Source organism: Oryzias latipes, chromosome 11 (assembly GCF_002234675.1).
Source record: "Oryzias latipes chromosome 11, ASM223467v1".
NCBI lineage: Eukaryota > Metazoa > Chordata > Actinopteri > Beloniformes > Adrianichthyidae > Oryzias > Oryzias latipes.
This window is the reverse complement of record NC_019869.2, coordinates 28,193,416-28,205,108: the sequence shown is the minus strand read 5'-3', so window position 1 is coordinate 28,205,108 and position 11,693 is coordinate 28,193,416. Positions and strand designations below refer to the sequence as shown.

The window sequence follows — 11,693 nt, the reverse complement described above, 5'->3', positions numbered from 1 at the left end:
CGGTCCATACGTGGAGTTTCAGCTTCATGCAGGCGTTGAGACTTTAAACGTGATCATAGGTCTGAATGTTCTGTAGATGTGAGACAGATTGCTCACATGCAGACCTGGAGCCAAACACACACTCACACGCTGCAGAGAGTGACGGGCAGCGGGTTTTACGTTTTTACAATCCCTGCGCGATTCACCTGCTGTCCCCACAACCCCCCCACCCTCTGCTTTCTTCCTCACACATCCCGTCTTCGCAACTGCGCGCTCTTTCTCAGAGACGGGAGTGCGCAGTTTTAGGCACGGCAATTCACAGGTTTCTGGCTGGTACAAACTCTGTGAAATAATAGATAATAGTAAACTGACCTCTGGCATCGCATCGCGCCCGAGAAGGACTGGTCAAATGAAAAAAAAAGTATAATTAAAGATTTGTCTGCGAGCCACATGTGACCATCAAAAGAGCCATATATGGCTCGCGAGCCATAGGTTCCCGACCCCTGGTCTAGTGGGTCTATATGACCCAACTCCCAATGGTAAAGTGCCTAGGATAGCACAAGGGTTACATCGAGGTTGTAACTCTGTAAATTTATTAAATTTCTCTTTTTACGAAACACAGCATGACAAAACTTGCAGAGCACTTATTCGTTCAGTGACTTATTTTGTTTACTTAAATGTTTATTTTCTCTGAAGGCTTACATTGTTGATGTCATGTCCTGAAAATTACGCTTAATATAAAAAAAACAATCAGATATTTTAAAATAAAAAAAAATAAAATAAAGCAGATTTACGGGCAGTTTTGCTGCATTGTTTTAGCGTGATTTGTCTAGTGCCGCAAGTACCACAAGGTTGGATTAGTTAGTTGTAAGTTCTTTCCCTGGACTGAGTGCAGATTACACCCTTCAATTTAGGGTAATCACTTATATGTTGAGGAAGGTTTTTATTTGTCGGGTAAGTCATGACATCTGGACTTGAATTCTTTTTTAATCGTTTTATTCGGTTGGCTTGAGGCTTGAAATTGTCTAAAGCAGCACAAATCACAAAAACAAATTCATGTTCATATTGTTTAATCTTCAAATAACTCATGGCAAAAGATGCACAAATTAAAAAAAGGAAAAATAAAATTAGCATGTGTCATTTATGAAACAGCAAACATTATGAAATGGTATATGAAAACAAAAACAAACTTAAACTGAGGTATACAGTCGCAGTTTGTTCTTTAATGGCCTAAGCAATAAATAAAAGCCAGCAAGGCGTTGATTCTGGGTTAGTCTTACAGCTGTCATGTAATTTTGCCTTTCAGGAAAGCCACATAATTTAATAATTTTTCTTTTAAAGTTATGAAAGATTTGACAACAAATATCTACACTAAAGTTGAAACACTTTCAAATGTTGTTCACTCTCCTGGCCTTTTAAAAAAGTCTCCAGGAGTGTTTTTGCTCATGTAAACCATCTCTGATTACAAGTCAAACTGAATTGCGTAAGTCCTGTCTGTATTAAACACTATAAAGCTAGAGCAATTTTGGTGTACCAATGGGATTCATATGATTGGTTTCTAAGAATCATTTGCAGGCATACAGTACAAAAGTGTGGTTTCTATCCATGGTTTGTAGATTTTGAGTCTGTAACACAATCAGCTGTACAGAGTACAGTACATGCTCCCTCGTTTTTATTAGACACAACAAATATCTTCATTAATAGTTGCATACATATTAAAGCTGTGACATTGCACATGATAAACAACATAAGTGCATTTATAGGAAATTGTCCACATTCACGCTCTTCTGATTGGCAAACAGTGCTGCCACTACAGCTCTTAAGGGGATCGGGATAAGGCTTGTTCTAATGATGCCTCTAAAGACAGTGCAGCATCATTATGTTCTGTCAGGGTAAGGATGCCTCTGTGTTCATGGGTCCAAACCAGCAGCTTCAGTAAGAAGAGCATGTTTTTTTATTTTATTTTGGAAACAATAAAATGCGTCTTTAAATTAGAAAGAACTAATGGGCGGCAGTGGCTCAGGCGGTTGAGCGGGTCGTCCAATGATCGGTTGGATCCCCGCTCCCCCCATTCAACTGTCATTGTGTCCTTGCCTCCAGTGTGGCTCCACTGGTGTGTGAATGTGCATGGATGATCCCGGTGATGGTCAGAGAGTAGGTGCGAACTGGCAGCCATGCCTCTGTCAGTCTGCCCCAGGGCAGCTGTGGCTACAACCATAGCTTACCATCACCAAGTATGAATGGCCACACTGTAAGCACTTTGGGTGACTTGCAAAGCGCAGATAAATCCAATCCATTATTATTAGTATTATTAAAAACTAAACTGGAAGGGGTGTGCAGTGGGTCTTCTGATCACTAAACTATAAGACCTGCAGGGAGTTGCAGCGAGCAGCAGAGAATCCGTTCCAAAACAAAGCTCTGCTGAGACGACTGTGAGGGAGGATGAGATGAGTGATGTCTCTTTCTAAATAAAAGCTCAGATCTGAGATTGAAGGCGGCTTCGAATAAAGCCCCTCACTCCTCCAATAGGCCGAGTGTCTGTCTGGTGCTTTCTCCTGTCTATGAAGGAGACGAGGCGTGAGGTGTCCAGGCAGGTCTCTGTTCTGTTGCTCTGACCGGCCTGCAGCCATGCCTCCTGCAGGCACAGGCCGACCGGCGGCCTCCTGCCGGGTTCGGTCCGCAGCAGCAGGCGAACAAAGTCCAGTGCTGCCTGGCTGACCCCGTGGAAATACTCTCTTGGGAAGCTGAAGTCCAGCCTGCAGATGTTGAGGCAGGTCTCTTCTGCACTCTCGTCCAGAAAGGGGGATGCGCCGCACAGCAGCACGTAGGTCATCACGCCCAAACTCCACAGGTCAGAGGTCAGTGACACTGGCTCACCCAAAACCAGCTCAGGCGAAGCAAACTCCGGGCTGCCCAGCAGAGGATGGATGTAATGAGCACTGTTGAGCTGCACAGCATCACCCAGGTCTGCAAGTTTGACCACAGGCTGACCACTGGCATTGTGGGTAACCAGTAGGTTTTCAGGCTGAAACAGACAACGTAGGTGTTAACTGAGTCTTGAGCCTGTGATGTCCTTTAGCTCTGATTAGAAACAAAAGTTTAGTAGATGTTTTTCAGCAGACAAACGATTTTAAAAAGTACCTAAACTGCTCATCATTTGTGTGTTAAAAGCCATTTCACCTGAAACACCACAAAAGGAAAATGTCTCTGCAGCTACAGGACATTTCTACGTCTTTTCAGGATTTATCTACCAAACTTAAACTGCTTGCATGTAATAGAGAATAGTTAAAACAGTTACTGGACCTAAAATCTTTATTTAAGGCTACTGCATTCATTCAATTTGTAAAAAGCAGAATTCACATTAACAGTTAATGGTGTAGAAAAAGAGGATTCTGGATTGACTGGAAAGACAGTGCGCTTCAGTCTGGAAGTCTCTAAAAGAATTCTGAAGCTCAGGTTTCAGGTCAAAAGGCCCTCTGGAGGCAAGGAAATGCGCTCAGCTGTTAAATACGGTAATGAAAGATTTATAAAGTTTTTACCAGTTTCAGGTCACCATGTTTAACAAAGGCTGCAAGAATAAATAATTTAGAAATCTAACATTGTTGTGTTTCCTGTTTCTGTTAAAAAGACAACAATAAGGACCTCAGAGGAAAGATATGGTTGTAAGTGATATAAACGATGCAGGACGGTTTTATTTCATTGACATTTTGAAGGCAATGAGAATGCTGTTAGGAGGTTCGGCCGTTTCCATCCCCCATATTAACAGAGAGCTTTGGCTTTAGCGGCTGCATGTGAAATGATAACATAACTTACTTTTATGTCCAGGTGTGCAATTCTGCTATTGTGCAGATAGTGTAAGGCTTGCAAAACGTTGCGCATGTAGCTCGCCACTTTTTCTTCGGTCAGGTTCCCCCAGCTCACAATGTAGTCCAGCAGACGTCCCTGATCAGCCCTGAACACCAGACATGAAGACTTGCAGGTCATCACAGTAAAAAGCATCCCCGTCTAATTCTGGGTGTACTCACAGCTCTAGCACGAGGGCGTAGCTGCTTGAGGTCTCAAAAATGTCCAGCAGGCTCACTATGTGAGGGTGTTTGAGCCTCCAGAGGAGATTGAGCTCCTGGGTCACTTGGTCTCTCCTCATCAGCTTCTTGTTGATGTGTTTGACAGCCACAGAGCGGTTGGTACTGCGGTGATCACAGCGCTTCACCACAGAGAAACGACCCCTAATGACAAGAGGAAGTTTCAGTTTCACAATAAAAGCCTCGTTTGGACGTTTAACTATTTATTGTTTTTGTGTCATAGCACATTTGTTGACACCTGGACAAAATCAGCACACACACTTTTCTTCAATTACAAACGTGAATCAAGTTTTATTTCGTTTACTGGGAGCTGTTTGTTAACTTTTGTGCTCACTTGTGTCTTTGTTTTAGGCTCTGACACAACCCCAGTCTCAATGCTGTTTTGTTTTTGCTACAAAAGCCAAAAAAATATCTTTCTGGTCAACTGACCAGCTCAGTGGCATTGTGGTTAGAATGTCTGCTCCGTGACTGGAAGGTCATGGGTTCAAACCCAGGCTGAGGCTGACTTAAAAAATGGAACTTGACAATTAGCATAAGGGGGGGGATTAAATCCCCCAAATGGTTCCCGAGCGCAGCTGCAGATCACCAAATGGGTCAAATGCAAATCACACTATATGCAAAATTTAAATCATACTATCATACAGATAGAAAATGTATTTAATTTAAATCAAACACACAAAGTGGGGAGCATGTGGAGGATCTGTGAAATGAATAATATAAAAACAGAGATGAATACATGGATAATAAATAAATAAGCCTTAGTAGGCAGATAAAAAGTAACAAAGATCAAATAAGTAAACAGTAATAACATAATATGTATTAAATATCAAATAAGAATATCTCTAAATTTCAACTAAAAGCCGATTAAAATGTTCTTTTAAAATCATGAACAGTCCCTGTAGCCCTTTGGTTCTCTGGGAGGCTGCTCCACAGGCAAGGTCCATAAAAACTGAATGAAGATTCTCCATAGGTTTTTGTTCTTACTTTTGGAATACGTAAAGGGCCTGAAACCAGGGTTAGGGTTAGGAATAGGAATATAGGCGTAGTTATAGAACAACTGAGCAGCTTTCCAAAGATGGATAACAGATCAACGCAAGTATAACCAAGACCTAGACTCTCCCCAAGACCTAAATCACCACCGTTTTTGTCTTGGACAATGTCATTTTCACAGAAGTCTTTTGCCTTGCCCCTGTTAGACAGTAGTAAAACAAAAATTCCCAGTTCATAATACTTTTCTGTCCACCTTATTCTCAATTCTTGAATTCAATTGAAACATTATTTTTTCTGCTTGGTGTTGGATGGGTTAGGGTAAGAAAATCCTGTTGCACGGCTTGTGATGACATTTCAGCTGAGTCCTGTAAAGCCTGGATCAGGCACATAAGATAATCTTGTCCTCGTCTGCTCGGGAGAACATGCCTATGATGTGGAGGACATCCTCTGGTCTGCTCCGCACAGAGACTGGATGGTGAAGTGCAACAAATGTTAACTTGTATTTACAGTAAAATAAATAAATAAATCCCGAATACTGTTTTATTCCAATTTGTTCGGGGAGGTTTTACTATTCTTTATAAACCATTTTGTGTACAGCGTCAAGTGATTTTTTTGTGTAGTCACGAAAAATTTCTTATTTTATGGGAGACCGGCATGGGTACTAAATTTGTTTTCGTGAGCCCCACCACATGCTTTAACGTACAAAAATATCATGAATTGTGCTAAAAAGAAACAATTCATGATATTTTCCAGGTCTCGTTCACATGATGTACTGAAGGCTGATTTTCATACTTTGGAAGGGGTGAAAATTAAAAAAGTGTCCTCATATAAATATCTGGGTGTGTGGATTGATGACAAATTGTCTTTTACCTCTCACACTAACCACTTGCTAAAAAAGCTAAAAGCACTTCTGGGTTTCTACTACAGAAATAAATCTTGTCTAAGCCCAGGTGTAAGGAAAAGACTTGTTCAGAGCACTTTCCTCCCAATTTTGGATTACGGGGACATTCTGTACATGAATGCTGCCTCGTCAACTCTCCGTAGTCTGGACACAGTTTATCACACTGCCCTGCGTTTCGTCACAAACTCTGCATACAGAACCCACCATTGTGAACTGTACTCTTTGCTCTCTTGGTCTTTACTCAAAGTCAGACAGCCTTTTCCATTGCTGCTCCGCTTTCCTGGAATAATATTCAAAACTCTGCATTTAAGTGACCTAATTCCATTGAATTGTTTTAAAGCAAAACTTTCTGAGCTTTTAAAAGAAACATGCACATGTCACCCTTGACCTATCTGTACCACTTTTTAATTAATCCTATTAGTCATTGCCCTACTGTTCATTTCAATTTTAATTGCATCTGTATTTTGCAATGTATTTTATTTCAGTTGTTTTTTAACTGTATTTATTTTGTATTTATGCCTTTTGGCCCAGGTCTTCCTTGAAAAAGAGATGCAGTCTCAATGGAATTTCCTGGTAAAATAAAAAATAAAAAATAAAGTACAAACTTGATTTGAACAGGGCCTGTTCATCAGATAGAAACCTCCAAAAAAGTCTCTTGGTACCAAGCTGTCAGTCGCACAGGAAGTCTGCTATATTGATGTCAATTTGTCATTTTTGCTGTATTTTGGTCATTTACAGGCCTCGTACTAGAATGAACTTCCCCTAAAGATTTGAGAATAATGACTCCAAACTCAGGTTTTGCAATCTACACACATGTCCAACATTATATTATTAATCTTTTAAGTTTTCATCAATGTTTGTGACCGTGGCGGCACGTCGAAATTCAAGGTCGCCATGATAAGAAGAATTGCCATTACTCAGCCATGCATAATCCAATCTGATGCAAAATTGATGTGCATGATTGTAGTCTGACTCTGAACACATCTGCAGTGGAAGAATCCGGAACAGGTGTAGCGCCACCTGCTGGCAACAGGAAATGACATGTTTTACTTGGAGCATCACTGCTCCAGAGGGATGAGCCGACACACCTCAAAACTACGTCCACCTGTTGAAAAGCCATTGAAGTTTACTCTAATAAAAACCATAACTTTCGACGCGGGGTGTGGTCGTGAGAGAGTGGCAAAATTAGGCATCTCGCCATGCATACAAAAGTTGCTCTCATGTGCACATTCCTTGTCCGATCTCACTGAAATTAAATAGATTTGATGAGGCTTCCATTCTGAACCCATGGGTATGACAATATTGGACGAGCTCCATAGCGCCACCTAGTTATTGACAAACACAGTTTTTGTCGCATTCTGCCCTATCTTTTCTCTGCGCTTCTTCCGCCGTGCATTAAATTTAAACTGGAGATACTCAGAAGGGTCTTAATCATAATCATAATCATAATCTGCAGTTTCATGTGTGTGCACCTTAGGGTGCATGCATAAATCCCCCCAAAAAAGGAAGTGGTCGATTGCGCTTACTCCAAAAATAGAAATTCACAGAAAATCAGATGTTTGTCTCAGGAAGCTAGGATTTCAGAATTAGATGCCTCTTATAAACACTACCTTTAATACGCCGCACCATAGGGTCTACGAGAAACTTCATTACTTGATTTTGATTATGAACTTTTGGACTGAACAAATATTTCTATCATAACTTCTGTTTATGTTATCAGCCCCAAACTTTCTCAAATTATAGGCATTTATGTGCTACTGCTTCCTAAATATTTTCAGAATTTAAAAAGTTACAGGTGAATTTTGAGACATTTATACATCCAAAAAGTCAGAAAAGGTGTTTTTAAGGCGAAACCACGAACACCTATTTTTTCCCCCACAATTTGTCATTTATATATCAACACCAAACTTAATAAATATGTAGGAATCTGTGTCGTACTGCCTTCAATATTTTTTCAGAATTTAAGGTGGAACAGATGAATTTTAAGAATATTTTATTCATCACAAAATCTGTGCTAAATCCGTCTGGATTCCAAACAAATATTTTTTATCATAACTTATTTTTCAACTATTGACACCAAACTTCACAGACGTATAGCTGAACGTGTCTGAATAGTCCCAGAATATTTTAATGATTTTAAAATGAACTGGTCAATTAAAAAAAAAAATTCCTCTTACAAGCAACAACCTCCCTGCGTCAGGCCCGCTGCATGGGTCAGGTTACACTTCTCCTCCCCCTGCGGCGTTTCTGCTCATATATTAATTAGCCAGCAGTGACAAGGAAGTATGAGAGGAGTTAGAATTTGGCCACAAAAAGCCAGTTCAACACTGAAAGACTGGTTTTCATTTTTTTGTATGCCTCTTATACATCTTTAGTAGGAGGCAAAGAGACGGACTCTGACGATGAGGAAAGGGAAGCTGGCGTGTTTGATAGAAATGTAGCCCAGCTGATTCAGATACAGAAGATGAGGACTTTGATGGATTTTAAATGCTGATTGATGACTGAAAAAATAAAAAATAAATCAAAACCAACTCAGTTTTGCGCTCGCTGCCTTTTTAAAACAGACACCAGCATGCATGTTTCACCGGTATGTGTGTTAACGTTAAATACAGAAAAAACACAAAACTGAAACGGTGCCGTTTAATCCAGTGCTGTTGTTTTGTAAGGAGAGGAGGGGGTTATGGGAAATAACATGGCTTTAATTGCGTGTTTGTGTGTGCGTGTCTGGCAGGTCAGTGTGTGGTGTGGCTCTTTGACTATCACAGTTAGAAATGTCGCCCTTTTGTGTCAAACTTGTCCCTCCCACACACACACTTAGTGTTAGAGGCATTCATAGAAAAAAACGGCTGATGTAACTTGGACTAAAACATTAATCAACGACCCAAAACCAAGGTCAGAAAGTCCAGCAAAACAAAACAAAACAAAAAGTGCGCTGAATGGTTGATCGATGCACAGTGACACCATCTGCAGCCAGATCACGTTGTAGGTTTTTGGAGCTGGTCTGTGGGTTGAGTTTGATTGTTCTCACCATCCTTCGCCTCTGCCTATCTGAGGGTTTTCTGGGCCAGCCACTCTGGGCCTTTGCTTGAACTGTCCATGTGGTCTTCCATTTTCTCACTATATTCCTCACAGTGGAAATTGACAGCTGAAATGTCTTAGCAAGCTTTTTGTATCCTTAACCTAAACTATGATGTTGAACAATCTTTGTTTTCAGGTCATCTGACCTGTTTTGCGGTTCCCATGTTGACATTCTACAGAGAAGATGCAAAGAGGAGAAAAACGTACTCTTGGCCACCTTAAATACCTCTTCTCGTGAATGGCTATTTTTGTTGAAGTAATTATAGCACAGTTTCTTTAAATCCAATAAACTTAATTTCACTCAAATATCACTGTGTTCATCTGCTATAGGATATATTTAACTGAAATTGATGATCTGAACCACCAATGAACAAAAATCTTGAAAGTTATCAGGGGTGCCCAAACTTTCTCAAACCACTGTAAGAATGAGTACATGATTGATTTATTTTTAACCAGGTCTTTAGAAATGTTCTGCATCTTGTCTGTTTTCACAATTTCTGATGTGACCTGGGAAAAAATGTTGTGCCTCTGATGGAGAACACCATTTCACTGAATTCCTGCATCTAAGTCCTGCATCTTTGTACCTCGCAGTCTCCTCTAATTAAAGCTCTGGTATGCATGCCTACACCTGTTTTTCTGTATATAAAATTCATTAAAGCCTATTTAAAACTTTAAAAATAAGACATGCCTGTAAAAACAACAGATAATTTTCATAATCCAACATGTTATACAATACAGACCAAAAGTTTGGACACACCTTCTCATTCAAAGAGTTTTCATGACTATGAAAATTGTAGATTCACACTGAAGGCTTTAAAACTATGAATGTTGAACTATGAATTATATACATAACAAAAAAAGCATGAAAAAACAGAAAATATGTCATATTCTAGGTTCTTTATAGTGGCCACCTTTTGCTTTGATTAATGCTTTGGACACTCTTGGTATTCTCTTGATGACCTTCCAGAGGTAGTCACCTGAAATGGTCTTCCAACAGTCTTGAAGGAGTTCCCAGAGAGGCTTAGCACTTGTTGGGCCTTTTGCCTTCACTCTGCGGTCCAGCTCACCCCAAACCATCTCCATTGGGTTCAGGTCCAGTGACTGTGGAGGCCAGGTTATCTGGCACAGCCCCCCCCATCACTCTCCTTCCAGGTCAAATAGGCTATCCACAGCCTGGAGGTGTGTTTGGGGTAATTGTCCTGTTGAAAAATAAATGACGGTCCAACTAAACGCAAACCGGATGGAATAGCATGCTCCTGCAAGATGCTGTGGTAGCCATGCTGGTTCAGTATGCCTTCAGTTTGGAATAAATCCCCAACAGTGTCACCAGCAAAGCCCCCCACACCATCACACCTCCTCCTCCATGCTTCATGGTGGGAAGCAGGCATGTACAGTCCATCCGTTCACCTTTTCTGCGTCACACAGAGACAAGGTGGTTGGAACCACCAAAAAATCTCCAATTTGGACTCATCAAACCAAAGCCCAGATTTCCACTGGTCTAATGTCCATTCTTTGTGTTCTTTAGTCCAAACAAGTCTCTTCTGCTTGTTGCCTTTCTTTAACAATGGTTTCCTAGTAGATATTCTAGCATGAAGGCCTGATTCACACAGTCTCCTTTGAACAGTTGTTGTAGAGATGTGTCTGCTGCTAGAACTCTGTGTGCAATTGACCTGCTCTCTAATCTGAGCTGCTGTTAACCTGCCATTTCTGAGGCTGCTGACTCGGATGAACTTGTCCTCTGCAGCAGAGATGACTCTTGGTCTTCCTTTCCTGGGGCTGTCCGCATGTATGCCAGTTTCTTTGTAGCGCTAGATGGTTTTTGTGACTGCACTTGAGACACTTTCAAAGTTTTCCTGATTTTTCAGACTGACTGACCTTCATTTACTCGTTTTGTACTTAGCTACTTTTTTCTTTTCATAATCCAAATTCTAACAGTCTATTCAGTAGGACTATCAGCTGTGTATCCACCTAACTTCTGCACAACACAACTGATGGTCCCAACCCCATTTATAAGGCAAGAAATCACACTTATTAAACCTGACAGGGCACACCTGTGAAGTGAAAAACATTTCAGGTGACTACCTCTAGAAGTTCATCAAGAGAATGCCAAGAGTGTGCAAAGCAGTAATCAAAGCAAAAGGTGGCTACTATGAAGAACCTACAAAATGACATATTTTCAATTGTTTGACACTTTTTGTTATGTATATAATTCCAAATGTGTTAATTCATAGTTTTGATGCCTTCAGTGTGAATCTACCATGAAAATGGTCACGAAAATAAAAAAAACTCTTTAAATGAGAAGGTGTGTCCAAACGTTTGGTCTGTACTGTATTTATTGAGAATGACACAATAGTGATATTGCAAAGGTTTCTTATCAAGGATTTTTAATGTTTTTTAATCAAGGCTTTAAAATGGTTTAACTTGTTTGGGACCATGTAGTGAGGCAAAATGTTAAATGACTAAAAACTTTAGTTCCTGAGGAGGCTCAGGTAATTCAACATCCGTCAAACCATGATTAGGATGTTTTATAAGTCTGTGGTCTCTCTAGTGCCACCTTGTATGCTGTGGTGTTCTGGGGCAGCAGACTGCTAGTTGCAGACGCAAATAGGTTAAATCAACTGATCTGCAAGGCCGGGTACGTGGCATAAGTTAAGCTGGACTCC

The 11,693-nt window shown here is 40.5% G+C and overlaps 1 protein-coding gene across 4 annotated transcripts in view; it reads right to left on the bottom strand.

The window, feature by feature from the left end:
* Positions 1-1,032: 1,032 nt before the first annotated feature.
* LOC101159451 (triple functional domain protein) overlaps positions 1,033-11,693 on the bottom strand; it is a 127,749-nt gene continuing 117,088 nt past the window's right edge. For all 4 annotated transcript variants that reach the window (XM_023960294.1, XM_023960296.1, XM_023960293.1 and 1 more), the window contains 3 exons: positions 4,005-4,205; positions 3,793-3,931; positions 1,033-3,004 (listed from right to left, as the gene is read on the bottom strand). In XM_023960294.1, the coding sequence (XP_023816062.1) occupies positions 2,456-3,004; positions 3,793-3,931; positions 4,005-4,205 (889 nt within the window). In that variant the 3' untranslated portion in view covers positions 1,033-2,455. The remainder of the gene's footprint in view (positions 3,005-3,792; positions 3,932-4,004; positions 4,206-11,693) is intronic.